The sequence below is a fragment of the Strix aluco genome, chromosome 5 (genome assembly GCF_031877795.1).
Source record: "Strix aluco isolate bStrAlu1 chromosome 5, bStrAlu1.hap1, whole genome shotgun sequence".
NCBI classification, from domain to species: Eukaryota; Metazoa; Chordata; class Aves; order Strigiformes; family Strigidae; genus Strix; species Strix aluco.
The window spans coordinates 12,248,868-12,270,604 of NC_133935.1; the positions used below are offsets into that span (position 1 = coordinate 12,248,868).

A 21,737-nucleotide genomic window follows, 5' to 3' on the forward strand; every position below is an offset into this window, starting at 1 on the left:
TCACAAGTAAAGACTTTTCTGTTTTATTCATTGTTGTCATACCTGTACCGATCATCTATAATTTACCATCTTCATAATATAGGAAATTACCTGATTTTAATAGATACATATAGTTGTGATAGTGTACAATTGCCACATTTTAATAGCAGAGTGCAGAAGAGTGATGCAAAGTTTTTGAAGTCCCATGAGAGATTAGTGGCAGAGGTGAGATTACATCTTGGATCCTGCATTTAAAAATATTTGAAAGTATATTTATTCTAAATAAATGAAATATGAAAATATGACAACATATGAATAGATGCATGTGTTATTACAAATATATATTTAGAAAATCATCCTTTTTAACTTATAGAGTATAGAACAGACATTACTTTTCAGCACTGCAGCTACAGGAAGGATGAAAACTGCATCCCTCTAATTGCTTTCTGGAAAAATGACTAGTTCCTGGTTTATGAACACAAGCCGACACGGTACATTTTTGTCACTGAAGAAGTCTATAGATTGCAGCAGTCCTTTGCTGTAGTCATGGGAGAGTGCTGTGCTGGTGTTATGGCCCTCACCAGTGTTCAGGGTGCATGGCTGTGCTTCTGTAAATACAGATTTGGTAGCTGAAGGGGTCGTCATGTTCAGTGCCAGGTTTCATTACTTCTGAATTTTGTTTAGGCTCTGAACAGTTTGGAGGGGCAGCAGAGAGCTCGTCACCCCAAGCCCATCAGCACATTTCCTATGCTGTCACTCCTCCCGTGTCCGAATGTCATTGTCTGAGCTGAGGCATTGTACTGGTGCCATCTGTGCCTCCCGCTGGCCCCTGACACAAGTGCTCTCCTTTCCTCCCCTTTGCTATAGCTTGGGATAACAGCTTTGCTTCATAAGCTATCTATTCTTTTTCATAATGTTATCAGCTTGGTGGAGTTTGGCTTGTCTGATTGTCATCCTGAGACCGTTGTCTCACTCAACAGCGGTACAGTTGCTGGATGGGGAAACCGTTACCCAGCAATAACAGCTGTGCAAACAAACAAGTCAGCATAGATATTCATCAATAGCTTTGTGCGATTGTGGCATTGAGATACACCAGAACACGTGCAATCTGTCTGCTTTCTTTGTCCCATGGTATAGCCAGATCGGCTGGTCTGCGCTGATGAGGGTGTGATTGTCATGCCGTGGTGTGCCTTCACCTCCTTCCCTTTTTCCTTTGCTTTTCCTTCCTCTTTGTGGGCTGTCTGGCTGTTCCCGGGCACATCTGCCGCGCATCCCATCTGCTCTGCATGAGAGCACGCACAGTCCTGACGAGCAGTATTCAACTAGTACGCTGTTCTTCTGGAGGTGACAGAAAACAATAATTTGTCTCATTAATGGCATATCACTGATGGCTCTTCCTTCTAAAACGCTCAGTAGAGCAAATAGCATGGAACACTGGCTTGCAAACTTGGTGAGTTGTTGTTTCAAAATCCTATATGCACAAGTGAATTTTTCCCACTTCACTTACCTCAAGTAACAATGCTCTTAGCTTGTCCTATAGCTTGTAACATTTTCAAGACATGGTGTGTTTTCCTGAAAAAAAGGAAACGTCTTTTTCAGAAGTTGTGTTCTTCCCTTCCTGGTGTCAGTGACAGAATTCTTTACGTTAAGAGGCACAGGTGTATGACAACATTGTTATTTGCTATTTATGTCTTTCAAGGAAGAAATATTAGCAGAGTGTCAAGAAAATCTTAATTCTGAAGTCAAAACAAATTTAAAGCCAAGATTGCCCTTGCAATCTTATGCATGTCTGTTGGACAGTTGATGGTGGTCCAAGTAACTCTTCAGAACATCTTTGTGACATGTAGTCACTTCCAGCAGGATCTTGCCTTGTGACAGCTCCCCATCAAGTTGATCAAAGATAAAGGGAGCTCTCTGTGGGTTAAGGAAGATGATACACAGCATAGGCGTGTATAGGTGGTCAGACTGTTTTGTTTGTGGAATCATCTCTAGTTTTGGGTCAAAGATTTGTGGAGATAGGTGTTTAAAAGTGCAGTTACTAATTAGTATGTATTCACCTTTGCTGGTCATATCAACTGTCACGTGTAGCAATTTCATGTTTACCATGCTTTATGTGTTGAAGCTAACGCAGATGTCTTGCGTTACTGCCGCAGCAATTTGCAACATGAAGCCATGATGGACAAGAAGAACTTTACCTGTTAGCATGTTTGCCTGCAATTTGGAATTCACTGTAAGCAAGCACTAGGTGTCCAAAGCGTGACCAAGGTGGACAGGATTTTAGAGGGCTGGCTATAAGGAATTGTGCATGCGTATAGGGAGAGAAGTGATTCATTTTGGCAGTGTTTGTTTCATAGCCTTGCAAGTATTTTCCTTTAATAACTCCCTGCTTACTCAGAATGTCACAAAGAGTAAAATAAAGGCTGGAAGCCTAAGTCAAAGGAAGGAGCGAGGCTAGGGAGACTTTTAGCAAGGGGAAAACACTGAACAACTTTTGGTCAGCAAATGGGTCTGACTCAGGGTCCATGTTTTGTTTCTGTGCTTGCTAGAAACTACTTTGTTACGTTAACTGCTTGTGAAAGCTGTTACTCCATGGTTGCTGCACTGACCTCCATGGAAGAAGTCAGGGATGGACTTGGGTATTTGTCTTCCATAGCTTTTACAAGAGTGTACCTGGTTTTTCTTTTCTGTTTTTTTGCCCTGAGAGCGTTGTAAGGCAGTATATTTTATCATCACACCACAACTAAGCATCATAAAGCTGGCAATGCCTACAGTGAGTTTCAGGAGAGAATGGATCGGGACTACTTGAGAGAGTAGTGTTGGCTATGCTGCAAAACATTGTGCATGGGATCTGTAAAATAAAGTATATAATCACAGTGCTCATATTTGATTTGGTGTGATTAGTGGTACAGTGGTATTAGTTCTGTGCATTAATTCTTGTAATTGTGCTTTTCGGATCAGCAGCTTCAAAATTTATCAAGTTGGTGTGTCAGCTCTTGAAATGTGTCAGGGAATTTAGCAAACAGACCAGGGAGGAGGGGTTGAGTACAGCAGTTTATCACCTTTGGAAAGTGTTGTTAGACTGACAACAGTGTGTAACAGATAGGTGAGCTACTCCTGCAAGATGTACCACGGGTTACTGAGTTCAAGGCATCCTCTAAAGGGTTACAAATGTAGCTACAGTTCAGCAGTGTACTGTATCACGGTCTGACACTTTATACTGTGTATGCTCGTTTTTATTTTAAACTGATCCCTGGTGGTTTAACTGGATGGGATTTCTGCCCTCCTGCCCCCGCCCCCTGCCTTTTAATGTGTGTTGCCAGTAGGTTCCGGCAGCACTGTGTGGACACTCCCGTATGAAAACAGGATGATCAGGTGGGATAGATAATTTAAGGATGAAGCCTTTGTGTGTATCCTTGAAAAATATCCTGCAGCAATTTTCTGTGATTTCCTTTAATATTCAGCTCTGAAAGCTACTAATCCAGTCTTGACATTTCAGAAAAGTACTCAAGCAATAATCGACCTTTTCTCTGCAAAACGCATCCATGGTTGGAAAAGCTTATATACAGATCTTCTCTGTAACCCACAAACACTTTTGTGAGAGAGGAGGAATTATAGTCAAGTTATACAAATAGTATTCATACATGATTTTTGCAAGTATTTTGTTAAAACACCTGATGAATTCTTAGCTTTTTCTCCGTCATGTTTGAACCTGGCTATTTCTACTTGAATTCTGCAAACTGGAGCAGTGAAAGTTTTATTGCAGGTGGCCTATAAACAGAGTACTCCTGCAGCGGGTTGTGAATAAAGATGGCAATTGTGTAATGAAGCAATTTGTCACTGACTGCTACAAGGCCAGAAGTTAAATGAATGGCTGACAATGTAAGCATAACTACTGGATGTGTTACTTAGCAAATTCTTGATATCAGGTCCACATTTACTTAACGTAAAGGAAACCCCTCTTCATCTCTCCTAAGTGTCACTCATTTCTGATTTGAGAGGGAGGATCTGGTCCTTGAAAAAGAACAGATCTGCTAGTGAGTTTAGTATTAAGAAATAATAGAACCAGAGGAAATGAAGTGATACTAAAGGAAAGCAGGAGACCTAAAGTTATACAGAACTTTCCCCTGCATTGTTCCTTGTTACCCTTTTTGGTTTGTTTACTTGGTGAGACCATTAGCTGTCCTGCACTCTGGCCTTGCATAGGTAAGAGGGAGCCACTTCCTGAGCTCATGCTGTCCTGCTTGTTTCCAGAGAATGGAGTTTCACAGGGCATCTTACTATTTGTACTGACTCGCTCATGGGGGTTTTTCACTTATTGAGAGGTTTTGTCTTAGCCCTTGAATTCTGGGCAGTTGTCTCCAGAAATACTGTGTGTGAGGTTTGTTCATTACAATCTTACTACCTGTGCTAATATTGTGGGTTTGGGTCTTTGTTTTTTTCTCTCCCTCTTTATTTAGATGAGAGATCCTTGGAGCAGCAAAATTTTTCCTTTTTCTCAATGGACTCAAAGATGCACCAAAGCATATCAGGCAGCAGGACACAAATGGCCTTAGCAAAAAGTACTTTGGAGTCCCACGAAAGTAACTTCCTTCACACGGTTTTATCATCAGTTACCACTCCCTTTGATGTGACTTTATTTAACCAAGAAGAAATGGTCAGGATTTCAGAAGGGAGAAATACGCCGTTGGTAGATGTCTCCGTAACGAGCAATGAGGCATTCTTAAGTGATGATGAATTTATTAGCTCATTCCCAAAGGCACAGTGGACTCCTCCACTGAAGTCTTTTGCAGTTTTAACCGATCATCACTCAGCTAATACAGTAGAGCCACCAAGAGAAATGTTAGAAACAGTGTTGCTAACACCTTCATTATCAGTCCTTTTTTCACCATATGATATCTCAGAATCAGCACAGCAAAAGACTCCGTTGAGCGCTGTCCCTGAACGCAGTAACGCTCTTACAGAACTCAAACCTTTTGTACCAGATAGTGAAATGCTAACAGCAAGCAGAGACTTGCTGTTGTACCCTCCAAATACAGCTTTTTATTTCACTTCCATTCCTTCAGAGGTGGGAGTTGCAGTGCGGGAAAACATAAATGCAAGTTCAACAGCTGTGTCTTTTGGGGCTGCTTCAGAAGGGTTGCCTCTTCATATCAAGCTGCTGGATAAAATTAGCCCTGTGACCCCAGATGCCACAGAACAAAGTTCAGACCCATATGGTGACATTTACGCTGATGTGAGTAGCAGGGCCGTAGAAACTCTCAGTCTAGGGACCCTCCCCACTCCAAGCATTCCCTCGGCCCTACCAGCTTCATCAGCCAGTGCTGAGCCTGCTTTGTTTCCTAGTAGTCTTCCACTTGCGTCTTTCCCGCCTCACTCATCAGCCATTTCTACAGACTCTAATACGGTTCTTAATGCCAGCCTGTTTACACATGAATTCTCCAGAACAGCACCAAATTTGCCTGCTGGTTCAGAAATACCAAGTCAATCAGAGCTTGTCAGTGAGCTCATGAGTCCAGTGCCTTTCACGAGATCATACAGTTCTTGTCTGTATTGTGACTCAGTTTCACTTCTGCCAGAAGCAGGCTTTTCCCCAGAAGATGATGTAGGCTCAGGCGATGATGTTGAAGCTTTGACCATCAAAGCCTCTGAAGTACAAGGCATAACTCCATTTACAACTATAATTACTGAGGGGTACGAATTAGAGGAGCCTACACCTGAGACTTTTGATACTTCTTTTCCATCAAGACCAGTTGTTTCATTATCTTCAAGATTTGCAGAAATCCCAGATTCAAGCGTGTTTTTATTAAGCACTGTGGACACTGTCCTTAGCACTAGAACAGCTATAACAATTTCTCCTTCCTACCATCAGCTCTCTGAAGGAACATCGCTGAACATCTCTGTTGCCCAGTTTTCCTTCCCTGTTCTGGAAACAGTTTCATTGACACCAAGCTCTCATGTAGAACTTCCTGGTGCCACCAGCATTCTGTTTGACTCTACCTTTACCCTGAGTGAGCCGGCAGCATCATTTGCAGTCAGTCATACAACTTTGTTGGAGTTGCCAGAATTAATGCCATCGGAATCTGTGGTTTTGCCTGACAAGACATCTACAAGGGAGGAACCATCTTTAAATATTTCAGATTTTCCATCCAATCTTTTATCAACACCATTTCTTGTTGAACCTAGCTACTTGTCTTTATCATCAGCCATGCTAAATTCTTACTTTGTAATGCGAAGTGATTTATCAACACTCTTACCTCAGACCTTGTTGACTGGGACATCAGTACTTTCTGAGGATGTTTTCAGCTGGGATTTAGCTACCACTGTCAGCTCTGCCACTGACATCAAGGTTTCTCAGTTCCCTCTCAGCCAAACGTCATATTTCTATTCAAATGCATCCTCTGCTCCAGGTGCACATATACCTGAAATAACACCGTCATCAGATTTTTACTCCGAGTCATCTGTGGTCCTGGAAGCACCCTCAGTTTTGCCAGCGGGCTCTGAAGTTGTGTTTACCTCAGCTGTTACAGGAGCTACCTCTCAGTTGGAGACTTCACTCTCCGCCTCTCACTCCGTGGTTCCTACCCTGGTGCTGCCCGCTTCCGACACCCAGTCTGTTACCAGCAGCATCTTGCTCAATGAAACAAATCTGATCTCTTTGTTTACTACCTTTCCGGCAACTCCTGTCTTAAATGTATCTTCATCTCTGCTCTCAACTGCTCCAGCTTCTGATGAGGATATTGGTGCTACAGTTAGCCCCACGCTGCTTTTAACGTCTCGCAGCGAGGGCAGTGCCCACACAGCCCTTCCTCCCGCAGACCCTGACAACCTGACGTCACATGCCGACACCAGCAGCGTGATGCTCTTTCCTACAGCATCTCTGTCTGCAACCACGTCATTTGTTCCCACGCAGTTTCCTCTGACTTCTAGCTCTCCCACTGGATATGAAGTTCCAGCAGGCAGCAGTGTAACTGCTGGTACTGATGCATCGGCTGCCCCCACGACTGTCCCCATGACCACGACCACTGCCACCAGTGCCACAGGCAGCCGCGGCACAACTGCTGCAGGCAGCCTGGGGACATTCTCCACTACCCCTCTGGCAGCAACTACTCCATCTGAACCCGTGGTCATAACCTCTGCTGTGACCACTACCAGGCAGCCCTACGTCTGCGACATCACGGTTCCCGATGCTTACTTAGTCACTGCGGGTAAGATATTCCTAACGTTTTTATTTTTTCAGAAGCCACTCTAATGTGACACGCTAGCTAAATTGCAGGTTTGAATTAGCTGGTGAACCTTTCAAAGAAAATACAGTGTAAATTTAGGTAAACAGCTGTAAAAGCTTTGATTTATCATTTACTCTTGAAAATAATAGAATTCACTTGAATGAAGTACGCTGTGTTAGTGAGTTACATATACGTTACACTGCACAGGGAATGAAATTGTCTTTTAAAATTGCTGATGCCTATATACAAGTATGATGAATTAGAGGCTGCTTTATCATTTCATGGGTTGTAAATGATTGTTCCTGTCATGGCACTGTTCTGCCAAACTATTAAATGTTCTGACTGAGTAAGTTTCTCCTTTCAGTTGTTGCTGCTGTTCGTAAAAAAAACCTGCATGTGAGGTAATGTTGTAATATAGAAGAGGAGAGTTTATTTAAAAAACGTTTGGGTTTTGTTACCATTTTTATAATTTTACATACTAGTTTATGTTTATATTTTCCCTCCTCCCATACTTACTTCAATTGGATTTGGTGTGTTTGTAACCAGAAAAAGTGACGTTAGTGTGTTTCGAAATTGTCTCAGCATCTGTGTTTGCTTTTTTGGTGTTTTCCTACCTCTTCCTAGCTTGTTAACAATACCAGTAAAACTAATCCAGGGCAGCTGTGTAAGTGCTGCATGTTCTGTGGTAAGCAACACATTTTGCCCTTAAGATTTGATTGCAATATGTAAAGTAAAATAAGCATAATCATCCTCCAGATACAAAGGTGAGCCGGCTATGCTGGTGATGAGGAAGATTTTTTTAACCTGTAATTTGAGTGGTTCTGTAGGCAAGTTACTGATGGAAAGTAAATGCAGGCTGACAACACAACACTTTTGAGTTGTTTCCTTGATCACAGTCACAGTCTCAAGTGTTGACTGTAACAGACATGACATCCATAGGGATGTGGGGTTTTTTAAGCAGTTTTTTACTCTGTGACTATCTCTGTCAGTAATTAATGTCACGTATGTTTATTTTCTATTTAAGAGAAAAGTAGATGCATATTTTCTGTGGCTTTTTTCTGACCTCATCTGCATTCCATGCATTGCCTACAAAACTTTTAACTGTGTTATGACAGCAGGCTCGTGCACAGGTCATACTGAATGTGCTTTAAGATCCAGTTTGAATGCCTCAGTGGCTCTTTAGAAGATTCTTTTACTAGAATGCTAAAGACATTAGATATGGAAAAACAAAACGAGAGAGAAAATAAACCTGGAGTTCCTTAAACTGTACGTATAGTCACTTTTTAGGGTACAGTCACACCCTTACCTGTTTCCTTGTCCATCTTCGTACCCGTTTGATGCAGTTGGTCTCATTGCCTGCTTTTTCATGCATTGCACAATTGAAAATGCAGCTTTGAACCAAAGCCCAAGAGATGAAGCTAAAATGTATTTACTGACTGACATTAATTTCCAGTGCTGGCCCGAAGAGCTGTTCTACAAAATGTCAGTGAATCCATCAGAGAAGTGCTCCGAGTTCAGTTCAGGCGACCAGTAGAGCTAGAGGTAAGTGGTATGAAGTGTGTACAAGTACTCCTTGATCAGTATAATAGAAGAGTGGTTTTAGCTCACAGGCTAAAACAGTGATTTAGAAACAACCTCACAACCAGAGAGAGGTTTATTCTAACTTAAATGTTAGTCAAGTTTTGGGTTTTGGGGTTTTTTTTAATGTGAATTTGACATCAGCTTTTTTCACTTTTAGAATGTCATTGCTTTCTAGGACAGACCCTTCTTGGTTTTGCCAGAGGTAGGCAAGCAGTGCCCCACCTCTACTGCTCACCTCCTTTGACTGGTGAATTGAAACTGAGCTGAGAAGCTTTTACCCTTCAGAATACCTGTTCAAAAGTTTTGTTTCTTCTGCTAGCTAATTATATACTTACCACCTTAAGCTAAACAAAACCTTCTGCACAGTCTTGTGCTATTTTATGTTGTAAGTGAGGCCATCAGCAGTTGCAGGGAAAGTGGTGGAATCCCAAATGCAGGATTTGGCAGATGAAAAGGCAGAGAAAAAAAAAATCAGGTGTGCAATGGTAAGATGTTATTTTTAAGCCTTTAAATAGGTGCGACTCCAATTCTTCCCCCACTCACAGGAATTGCTGTGCTCTTGGGTTTTTTGGAAAGCTTCCTCTGCTTTGATGTTCAAGGAGTCATCTGAGCAATATTTCAGTGTTGTTTCCTAACCTCAGAGTGAGTGCTTGTGGTTTAAAGGCTCTGTTCCCCACCTCTATCTGAGAGGAAAAGATTGTAGAGGTAGTTTGGGGGTACCCAAACTACAAATTATTGTTGTATAGTCAGATACTTCGACACTGGGGACAGAACAAAATGTTTTAATGAAATTACTGGTGTAGGTGCAGGTTCAGCTGCACTTGCTTTTTTTCATGTCAGCATTTATCCAGTTGTGATAGCCCACACACTTACTTTATCTTTTATCTTTTTGAGTCTATGATCTCATTTTTATTATGACGTTAATGCAAGTAGCAGTTTGAATGTTGAACATAACTTGAGTTTCTCCATGCACAGAATCCCTTGGTGCCTTTAACTTCTGCTTGCCGATCTGTGTGGGGAGACAGTGTTTTGACAACTCCTACCATAATCACTGCTCTCAGTAATTAAACAACTGATGTTTGAGAATATACTTCTCTGTTACTCAGTCAAGATAGGAGTGTTACAAATATCTGCCAAACTTCAGCCACAGTGAGCTGCCACTATAAATTATGTGTAGTTTAGGTCCCTTTAGCAATACCTGCTCATAAGCTTTTTAGGGTTTTTCGTAAATAAGAGGTTTTTCTTCTGGTTTCTGAATTATACCTTCAGATTGTGCAAACTGGCCTGGTCAAGCAGAAGTCAAAAGTTCATGATGATAGAACTACACTAATTTCCAGTGACCTTATATGCCTCAATAATATGGAAGCGCTTACCCTCTTAATAGTAACAGCAGTAAGACAAAATCTGTTGCTAAACATTTGAAGGTTGATTGGAGCAAACATTTGATATCCTGCTTCTTTATATTTTTATCCTTTAAATTCCTTCCTTTCATGCCTGCTATTGCCTTGTAAAGCTCTCAATAGGATGTTTTGGCCCTAAGGCTTCTCAGAAGCAACTGTTTTTATAAATAATGCAGTTAGTCCAGCTTCATTCTTCGCAAATTCTTTTTTATCAAAAGGAGGAAACATCTCTGTAGAATCAGTTACGCTTATTTTATACTAGAATGCTGCTGTCGTTTGTGTTCTTTGTGATGCCTTGGGTATGGGTTTTACACTAAAAATAATCACTAGCAAATGTCTTCACCTCTAACAGTGGAGTACTAACAAAACTTATTTTAAAAAAAGAGCTGTCTATAATATCAGTATGTTGAGTGGTGATGTAATGCAAAATTTTAAACTGAATTTGTCTATATTGCTAAACCTAATTAATCAAACAGACCTGAGTTTTGTTAGTCAAGAGTACCCAGGAACCATGTGTACATTTGCAAGTTATGGTAAAGCAGTACACTTCTCTAAGCTGCTTTTTTACTGTCTCCTGTTACAGCTCACAGATGTTGTTCCCTTGCTGTGATGTAATGCACAGTAAATCAGGAGACAGTCTTGTTAAATTTAACTTTGTAGTAATGTATGCTTTAAAAATAAAATCCATGGCAATGGTGGATGTAGCTGCTGCTCACTTTAACTACAAAACAAAATTTAACACTGAAAGGAGGATTAAACATTTTTTTTTTCCCAACTTTTTCAGTTGAAACTTTGGTCTCTGCTGCTTTATTATTTCAAGCACTGAGTTGTTGAAGTGGAAAAAAAAGAGGCAGGCTTGAATCCTGCCTAATGAAAAAAACTTTTGTCAATTTTTTCCTAGCAAAAGTCCTTACAGCAAAGTGAGAATAACCTAAAATTTTAAAGTCATTTCCAGTTGGTATCGATGTATTGCATCTGCAAAAGTATAAGACCCTATTGTTTGAATAAGGGTCATTTTTGTCAACTTTCTCTAATGTAAACCTTATGACACTTGGGTAAGATCTGTTATAAAATGTTCCTTTGACTCAGCTTTGTTGCAGTGGGGTGTGAAATAAAATAGTGTTGGCAGTGACTTGCTGTTAGGACCCCTGGTGCCATTAAGTTCATGCCAGCAGGAAAAAGCTTTTTGCCAGCCTCATTTGTGCTTGGAAATTTTATCGTGCAGTATAATGTATACCTCGGCCACTTTGTTGCTGTATTTAATGTGAGGTTTTGAGCCTGTCCTTAGCATATTGGTTTCTGTAATCTAAAATCAGTAAACCTCTGCCTTAAAGTAAGGTGATCAGCTCACTGTCAGGCAGTTAAATACTTCTTTCAAAGATGCCACCTTGTGGACTTGTGCTGGCTTTATCGCTGCTCACTGCTGCTGAAATTCTGGCTGGTACCATTCAGGTGTATAAAAATGGTGAGAGAGTTGTTGCATTAGGATCCTAAAGTGCATAGAAACAGAAGCTTTGTTCCATTTTTAAGACCTGTAAGCCTTTGTAGCCCATCTTCAGGAAGTTACATGCTCTCTGCAGGCTCTTTACAGGATGCTTAGTAAGGTGGTGGTGAGGAAATTGGTTGTTTATGCTTTCTGCCAGATGTTTACACAACATAATACAGTGGAGTGTAGGCATGGGTTAGATTGTAGCAAAGGTGCATCTAATCAAATATTTTAGCAGACAATAATCAATAGCAAATACTTAGGAAAGATCATAAGGGACAAAGTAAGCACACAATGATGTTCTCCCCAAATACTCTTCTAGCTTCTAGTAAATCGAGGCTTGAAAACTTTCTGTACTAGAAGCACTCTCTTGTGAGGGTAACTTTGAATGTGATAGGTTGTGTTGTGGAAACGGCAGAGCTGGATTAACTGTCGCACTTTGGAGAAGGGATAGCTTAACTTGAGGTGGTGTAAGAGTTCTCTGCTCCTACTGAAGGTTTCTGCTTTTGCTGTGGGAATGCCTCCAAAGTGCATGTGGAGTTTTGTGTGCTTCTCCGCCTTTTTTGCCCGAAGTGTTAAGATAAGAAATTTGTACTTGTTTACTTTAATAGGTGGCACTCTGAAATGTAGTGGTTCAGCTAGCTAATCTGTTAGCATCTAACTGTCCTGGCAGTAGAGGTGAAACCTCCAAGAGAGGGTTGGGTGGACGGCTGGGTTTGTGAACTGTCGGAGCTGTGCCAAGAAGGGCTGTTCTCATTCGTGAATCAAGAGTCCTGAGCTATGCTCATCTATTCTAGATAACTTTGCAAACTTCTTTGTGAATTAGTTTATAGACAGCATCACGCTGGCATGGCTGTGTTACTCCTGTCATCTGAATTAGGTTGTAGAGAGCTAACTGTAGACAACCCTGCAATATCTCAAGCAGAAATAGCTATTGTTTTGACCGGTAGTGGTTCTAAGCTACCTACCTCAAAATTACATTTAAAAGTTACTTTTTAAAAATTTCCATTCTTCTGGAGTTGCTCTCTCTCTCCTGCTGCAGTGAAGCACAAAAGAGAAATAGTGTTAGCTGTTAGGACAGAAAAGATGATGCAAAATTGCAGGTACGTGTTCAAAGTAGGCTGCTTTCACTGCATCTGTGGTGCACTGCAACAGGTCGGAGATGGAGACAGCTGAGTTAGCTATCGCAGGCTTGCTTTCTTGTCTGAAATACCTCACTCTAGTGTATAAGTATACACTGGTTACGCTAGGCCTCTCTTCCTCAGCATATATTGCTTTAGAAATCACCAGCAAATTGTACTGAGATTTGTAATTCTAATTCCTCATTTTCTTGCCTTTTAAGTAGTCTCCTTTGCAAGTAACGGGCAACTCTCTTTTGGCATGTCTTACCCATTGTAACTGCTGGTTCCGTTTGACAAACTGAAACTGCAGAGATCATTTCATCCTGAGATAAAAGGATAAAATTTCAGATAAGAGGAACTGAAAAGAGCTGCGCATATTATTCATATCAAACAAATTTGAGTTCTGTGGGTCTAAATCCATTTAAAATAAAAGCTGGATGCTGCATATATTTGTGGACTAAGAAGGAAGAAATGAATAATGAGCAGCATAGATTATTTTTTTATTTCCTTCTGCTATTGAGACAGTTTTTTCTGGTGAAGATGATCTCTTTAAAATGCATGGCTTCTGGAGGACAGGAAAGAGCTTCTTGCTATCTAAACAGCAATTGCCTTCACTTCATGCTGTTGCAGAAATACCAGTAAGGAACATGTGGGTCACAATTTAAGTAGCACTGTGCTCTTCTAAAAGGCTCATCTGAAGTTGAGGATATCTAACATATCCCTTCACCAGCACAAAGCCTGCAAGGTGCCAGTATCTCTTCATCTAAGAGGTGCACATTTATCAAAACCTTTGGGTCTCTGGTTTAGATTATTTTTTTTTTTATTTCTGAGTCCGTCATGTTGGACATCTCAAAATATTTTAGTGTGACTGCCTTAGGCAAATAAAGCAAACTGGGGGAGTAAACCAAAGAGGAAAAAAATAATGCTGGGGAAACATATCCTTGATATTGAGTTTCTCTGAAGGAGAGAAGATACTGCAATATGTTTAAATGAATAAAAGCCTTCAGTTTGTTTTTACTTAGGTGAAAGAGAAATGGTGGATAAGAATGTCTCATGGAAACATTCACCTAGGTTTATATTTAACTTACAATCTCATTTCTTTTACATGATGACTAAAGTCTCCTCGGGGTTTTTAAGAAGACTCAGAGTCAGGAGATGAATTGGAAGAGGAAAATTCTAATTGTGGTAACTGTGCTGAAATAAGCAGACAGAAGCGTTCCCTGGAAGAAAGTGTTCTTGAGTGTGAAAATTATATCCATAAAACACAGGTTATGTGTATTTTGCTTCTTGCATATCACATCTGAATGGTATAGGATGTATTTACTATGAGGTATATGACTGAAATGCAGAAGCTATGCAAACGGTTCAGTGAGGAAACAGCAATTTTGTATGGAAACTCTTACGTACTCCAGAGGGATGCAGGCAACAGGGAGTGCTACTATGCTGGAATGTGATAAATCAAGAAGTGTTGAGATTGGTGTGTTGTACTGAAAAGATTCTAGTAGATGCACCTAAGACAGGGGAGTTGCCTCTGATGCACTGGAGCAAGGCCGCAGGGCACAACACTATCAGAGTGTTTGTGCTTCTGCTCCCTCTTAGAAAAATGAAGATTGCATTTTCCTACCTCTTGATAATGTGGCTTTGAAATGCGTGAGACTGTGTAGGTCTAAAGTGTTGCCAAATTTCACATTGAAGATTTTTTCTAATTTCTTCTCCTTTTTTTTTTTGTAGGTTTATAAGATGTCCCCGAAATTTGCTTTCTTGGTTACATCAGGTCCTTTTGTTTACACGGCAGTAGCTGTCATAAATGTGCTTGTGAACAGCAGTCTTCTTCGTGGTGAGGCCCCCATGATCCTCTCTCTGCATCCTTCTTTCACTGTGCCAGATAACAGATTCCAAGTTCAGACAGGTGAGTTCTTCCTGACACGAAGAGGAGGAGATGTAGCTTCATACTGATTCACGCTTCTTCACTTAGGATTAAGTATGCAAGGTGGAGTCAAAACTCTGCATTCTACTGCTGTGGATCTTAATTCTTGGTTGTTTGAAATACTTCCTGGATCCACGGTTGAGAGACGATAAATTGTAGACAGTTAACCCCATAATTTCATTATTTTTTTTAGGAAACTTTTTTTGACGTGTTGCAAAATAGGTTTGCTCTTTTTCTTTCTTCAAAAGGTGAGAAGAGAAAAAAATTTCCGTGAAATATTTACTCATACAATCACACTGCAGCTACTTTATAATGCTTAAGTCAAGTTTCAAAGTATGTTTACTTTAAATGCCACTATTTAGAATTCTCATAATGTAGAAGAATTGGTGAGCAGGAGGATCGACTGCTCATGTATAATGTGATCAGGAGGATTGCTCATGTAGTGTTCAGTTTTCCATGGCTGCTGTATGGCAGCAGTTTACGTGAAGTCTATGACAACTGATAATCTAAAGTAAAATATTACCTAGGTAATAGATTTTGAGAATCAGTGGTATGATTTAAAATATTCTTCAGGCCCTATTTGCATAACAGAACCACCTGCCTGGTTGGTTGAATGCGTAATGAGGTAGTGACAGGGATTGAGTATATAGGCAGAGAGTTAATGAATGTCAAACATGGTGCTTTTGTTCAGGTATGTTTCATGTGTTGCTTCTGCTCTGTTAATAACTGTATGTTAAGACATCACTTGTTTAATTGCGCAGGTGTGATGTCTTTTTCCACTGCTTAACGTGGTTATATAGATAGAAGTAGATATGTTTTCTGTTCTTGAACCTTGTGTAACATTGCTATCAGGGTCTGTAACCTAATCATAGCGTTTCTTTGGGTAAGACTATATCAGGAAATCCACAGATGAGTATGTAGTTAAGGTCTGTGTGCCTGCTCACATTCTTCTACTCTCACACTTTCTCTCCTGTGAAGGACTTTAAGGTGTATGTATCTAGCTTTTAAAGATTGTTTGCTAATTAGGTGTTTTGAGAGTGTTAGACTGATACTGATGGGCATTAATGGACCCAACATGTGATCTTTTAGACAAGCTAAATACTGTATTTCAGTCTACAAGAAAGAGATTTGTTGCTTTTTTCCTTAAGATTTTCATTGATCTGTTGAGTACTGAGGATTTCAGTGTGGCTGATTCAGTGTTCAAGTTGTGTAAAATTAGCCACATGTATGTAGCGAAGGTCTTTCAGTACGCGAGAGAAGACAGTGAGTATTTTGTCACTAGTATCTTTCAGTAATCTAATTACTGCTGCAGCAGGTCGTAATGAGTAGACAATTGACTGCACCAACACAAAATGTATTTCTACTGTATTTTTACCCAGTGTTGGACAATGTGTGTCTTGAATTCCATGAAAAAGTGCTAGTCCCGTGGATTCTCTTACTCACTGTGTTCTCTCTCACGGCAGTACTTGTCTATAGGAATAATTTGTACCCTTTGCCTTCAGTGCTGCAGTTTGTCCCTCGGAATGTGGATGTTGGGTTCTGCAACTTTAGCCGGCGCATTGAGAAAGGGCTGACAACAGCATTCATGGAGGTGAGCAAACACCAGGAGTTCTACAACTTCACTGTGCAGGTAAGAAGATCAGCATGTTTTGTGTCTGTCCCTTTTTCTCCTCACCTTTGGTTGTCCCGTGTTTCATCCAGCCAGTGAAATGTTAGGTGTTCACTGGCAACCACTTGCCACCTAGATCATATAGAACTATAAGGCTTTGTTATGAAGTCAGGATTTTCTTCCCCTACAAAATAATACGGCACCACGTATCTCTCTGGTTTCAAGCTTTTTGAAAAAATGGTCCAAGATGATGATTTATATCCAAAGCATTATTCAATATAATAGGGTTTATACTTTTTCATATAAAGGCTGCCCCAACCGTTACCAAAGTCATTCCCTTCAGATTTTACTGTTAAACAGTAGGGTGTGGTTAGAATGTTTTTGTTGGAAGACAACTTTCAGGTCTCACTGCCACTCAGGGGGTCTTATTAGGGAATATAGGAGTTATATGGACTCTGCCATTATGTGAGGAAACATGCTAGTTGCTTATGAGGTCTAGAATAAGGTACTTACATCAGTAGATGATGTCTATGGCAGCTGCTGCTGGAACTTCACATATGAAATGTATTGCATATATGCTGTGTACTGAATCACATAGGAGAGCTTAAAACTCCCTGGAAAGTCAGTAATTTAACTTAATGAGACCAACTCCCTCTTCTATCTGAATTCTTAAATTTAATCTAGCTTTGTTGTAATACCAAAATTAGTAAACATTTTATTGTGTTATTTAACTGGCACCTTAAATGCCCATCTGTGGTACCCTAAAATAAAATCATAGCAGAAAGGACAAACTTTATAGTACTTAAAGTGCTGTAAAGTGCTCAGAACTGTACAAATGAATGACACAACGCAGCAGGATAGACTGAAGACAGAATGCGCAAAACAATTTCTTGGACTATTGGCTTAGCAGACTTTTATTTTAAATACTTGCTTATTGTCTGGAAGAGCTGTGTCTACATGAACACGGTTGCTGTGTGCATTGGTGCCAAATGAAGGTTTTGAACTAGTGGTAGGGTCTGGGCATGCATGGTGCAGGAGGTTTTGACCAAGAGAACACCCATTTTCAGAATGCTTCTTTACCATGCTCTCTTCCTGTCTGTTCAGCACAGTTTGGTACTCGTCTAAGATTTCTTTATCAGTAGTTTTATTTTGCTGACTGTCTCTCTAGGTTTTTTTCATCATTTTCTGGACTGTAGCTTTCAGATCACTCTGAGTTATGATTGACGTTAAAGGATAACTCTTAGAAGAGGAATTCATATGTAACTTTGCCTCTTCTGAGACTCAGCAGGCTGAAACAACCTGGTATAGGAACACCTCTGTTTTGATGTGAACTGCCTCCCCCTTCATATTAGGAAAAAAAAATAAAAGACTGTCAAGGAAGGAATGGAAATACCAGTGCTTTGATTTTGCTGACTATACTTCAATCTTGTCTTTCCAGATACTGAATATAACTCTGAGTAGGCCTGGGGTAGCACTTCGGCAAGGCCCCGTAAGCATTGTTTTTGCTGTCCGAGATAGATACGGTTTTCTAAACGGGTCCGAAGTCAGTGAGCAGCTAAGAAACTTGTCTGTGGTGGAATTCAGCTTCTACCTGGGCTTTCCTGTGCAGCAAATTGCTGAACGTGAGTACTTGCTGTTTGCCAAGACTGCAAAATACTACTTATAGTAATTTTTCCTCTCTGCAATTTTAAAGTAATTTTGTGCATAATTGATAATGCAACATCAAGTACCTGACTCATGTCATGAATTCTGCAGAGCAAATACATGCCTCTCTCTGCTCACATGCTGCATATCAGTGTTACAGCAACTTGTTGCTTTTGTCATCATCCGTTCCTTCTGCACTGAGTGAGTTGTGTTTAACCTGACTTCATTTTCCCTGGTCTTAGTCTAGATTAAAAGAAAAAAAGTCACTTTGACCAATATTGCTGTGAAGTGTAATCCAAGGTGTGAGTCTGTGGATATGTCTACAGGGGCCTTGGCTGCTTCTCAGCAGGGTTTACTACCCTGGGCTTTCTGTTGAACTTAACTATGCACTTTTTCCAGACTGTTGCATCCTAAACCTAGATTAATGGGAACTGCCTGCATAGCAGAGTTTGCTTGACACTCAGCCTTGACAATTTATGTTTGGTTAGATTTTTCAGATTACCTCAGTCTCATAAATAAGACAAGTTTCTAAACTCAACACTTATCCTTGTAAACTAATGGATTGTTCATGACAGAAATGTCTCATGAATGTTAAGCAAGATCATGAGAGAACAGTACTTGCCTTTCCTGGTGACAGATGTTACTGATAACCCAGTCCATTAATTCCCAGTTTTTCCTATGTCACTGTGCTTTCCAATGCAGATTTTTAATTATCAGAGTTACTTTTGTGAGCTATATAGGTGTATAGCACCTGACACATTGATTCTCTCTATACAATTAAATGTCTAGTGGAAAATCAGGCCTAATGGCAGCTGCTGTTCATTATGCAGCTGTACCGTAATATGTCAGCAAAGATATTCTAGGAGAGTGATGTCAACAGAGTTGTTCTCTATAGCACCTTTAAATCTATATAAGGTGACTGCACAGGATACTTTCTGAATGACTAGCAAGTAGTATAAATGTACTAGTTTTTTGGAGCTTTTTGTCTTCATTTTTCAGCAGTTTGAACCCTCTGCTCCCATGATCAATTAAAAAATGTAGCAGGTTGTCGTCTCATTTCCTTTAGACATTTCTGCTCTCAGCTGGTCTCCTACAGACTGTACCTGTGCAGTGGTAGCTGTATTTAATTGAGCCAGGACTGAAAGCCTTGAGAATCTTGTCTGTAGTTGACTAGCGCTTTTGTTCCTTGTGAGGCCACAGAATTTCTCAGTTGTGGGCTGTGGTCTTTATCTCACGCTGAATTCAAATTAAATGTTCCTCTTGCCTTGCTTGAAAGACATTTCTTTACTCTGCATCATATCTTTTGCACCTTTGCCCTGGAGTTCATTACTTTTGGTCTCTTGGGTATTATGTTCAGTGTCATGGGGCTTTTTTTTTTTTTCTGCGATGTACACACATCGGGTCCTACGGGTTTTAGTTTTGTCCACATATTCTAGAGTGACATTTGTAGTGAATTTGCAGGTTGCCCCTTGCTGAGAATCCATCTTCTGGATTGCATGATATAGAGGTTCAGTGCAATTAAGTGATAACAGAATTTCTACCAAGGCTGGTGCATCCTGAAAGACAGGCTGGTTGTAGGGGAAACATTCCTATTAAACATGCATGTACACTGTTCTCCTTATTTTCCTTCCCTGATGGTACTTAGGAAATTTGAAGGTAATTTCTTTAGTGCTCATAGCAGGAGCTCTCCCTGTATTATCTGCGTTCTTATAGTGCCTGACCAGCGGGGCTGACTCCTGGCCAGTGCCGGTGGAGCTCTGTGATAGCTCACATGTTCATGAGAAAACCTTGCAAAGTAGAATGAGTGAAGAGGTCTGGCAGTGCCTTTGGAAAAAGGTCTCATTTGGATTTCTCCTCCTTTCCTGACTACTCTGAGGATTTGCAATGAAATAATGTAGTTGTTGGCTGTTGTGGCCTGGCAGATTTAGCCTCTGGTTAATACGGTGGCATGTCCAAGCCTGTGGGTGAGTTATTTCTATAACTCTCTTTCTGAAGCTTCAGGAATTGTTTGGTTTTTCCTGCTGGCAGTTTCAAACAAGTATGCCAACAGTATGGTAATTTCATTCCTGCAAATTCCAGCACAGGCCTCCAGACTTCAAACACAAAATTATTCTTCCTCCCCTCAAATCCACCAAATCTTCCAAACAATACCAAGCCTCAAATCCTCAAGCAGACCCTTAGTGTAGGAAGTTAGTTAGTCATCAGTAGTGACTAAGTCCACCATGATACACACTTTATTCCCAGATTCTCCTATTTGGAGCTCTTAAAAAATGCTGGGTTTTTGGTGCACATCCCGAGTAGTGGGAATGATGACAGCTGAACGAGCTATGTGTGCACCCTTGCCTTCAATGACGCCACCAGCTAATGCCATAGTTTATTGAATGAATGTTGCCAGAAGAGCATAGCACTTGCCTCAGAGATCTTAGCCAGAGTTTGTTGGTGGCCTTGTCTCTTAGTTTGTTTGATAGAGAAATTTTGAAGACGACCTTCAAATTTGTCTAGACTGAATTTTCAAAACATTTAATGTTGTATTAAAATAAACGAAATAAAATACATGTAATAAATCAAATTAAAATTAATATATTACATTTTAATTTAGCAATTCAGAATTTTTAGGAATAATGGGATCTTCCTAATGTCTGCAATGTGGAAAACACAAGGATTTGGTGGATATGGTGCCCTGAATCAAGGAGCATCTTGTCAGTATTTGACTTGCTTGTTGCTAGAGGAACTCAGATTTACTGTAGATTTAAGACGACTGCAGGACAGCTCATTTTAGTTTGATCTGGTCTAGTTTGGTCTCAATAGTGCTTCAGTGTGTTTGTAGTCACTGTTTTGGAATACCAGACATAGTGCCATTTGATGTCGGCAAAGTGGGAACACAGTTTCTCAGCTTTAGAGCTATGGGTCTGTCTGTCAGCAAGCACAATAATGAATGTAGCTCATACGCTTTTATAAGTGAGGCAACTATGCTCGGTTATTTTTAGCTGTCTCTACAGTTTTTTTGTACTGTTGCTGTGACTGTATTTTGAGCCAAAGGATTTTAGATCTTCAGTATTCAGAGCCAGAAATCATGTCCAAAGGCTCAGCAGCATTGGGCAGATCGTTCTTGAGACATCTTATTCAGCAGTCTGTTGAGGATGACCAGCCAGATCCTCAAAGCTACTTTGGCAGGAAGATGCCTAAATGTTTTTGGTATTTAGGCCCTGAACTCTGCATTCATGCTCTTCCTTGGCCTACAGAGCAGTTGTAGCAGGGAAGGTGTTGTGAAGATCTTCCTTAGGTAGCTGCTTTGCTCTGTGCAAATTAATATGCAACCCTCCGCTTTTCAGTGTGAATTTGGGGGGAATTTTGGATAGGTACATATTTGCATATAAACAATTTACGTATCTTATTGTTTATACATAAATTGTTTAGATGTAAATATGAAATGTTCCATGCCATACTGTTCTATGCCGTTTGTGGCTTAGTTATCAGGCATGCTGATAGTTAATACTCTTGGTGGTGACTCCCCTACCCACCCCCCAGCCCCCAGAGTTCTGTGTATGATTTTGCAAGTTTTATAGTCTGCATCTGAAGAAAAAGAAATTATTTGTAGGTGAGCTGAGCTGTCAGGGGGTTGAACTTGATTCATACTGAGGAAAAGCTACTGTGTATAGCACTGTATCTCAACACTGTTAAGTGAAGTGAGACCTTGCCATCGATACCCGAATATGAGCCTTGTCTGAAGGAATGTATTTGCTCCCTGCTGCTTGTTCACTTCACAT

At 40.4% G+C, this 21,737-nt stretch overlaps 1 protein-coding gene across 3 annotated transcripts in view; it reads left to right on the plus strand.

Annotated features, from left to right (window-relative positions):
- KIAA1549 (KIAA1549 ortholog) overlaps window positions 1–21,737 on the plus strand; it is a 154,275-nt gene that overhangs the window by 66,264 nt on the left and 66,274 nt on the right. For all 3 annotated transcript variants that reach the window (XM_074825970.1, XM_074825972.1, XM_074825971.1), the window contains exons 2-6: window positions 4,437–7,184; window positions 8,656–8,744; window positions 14,522–14,699; window positions 16,220–16,347; window positions 17,765–17,948. In XM_074825970.1, the coding sequence (XP_074682071.1) occupies window positions 4,437–7,184; window positions 8,656–8,744; window positions 14,522–14,699; window positions 16,220–16,347; window positions 17,765–17,948 (3,327 nt within the window). The remainder of the gene's footprint in view (window positions 1–4,436; window positions 7,185–8,655; window positions 8,745–14,521; window positions 14,700–16,219; window positions 16,348–17,764; window positions 17,949–21,737) is intronic.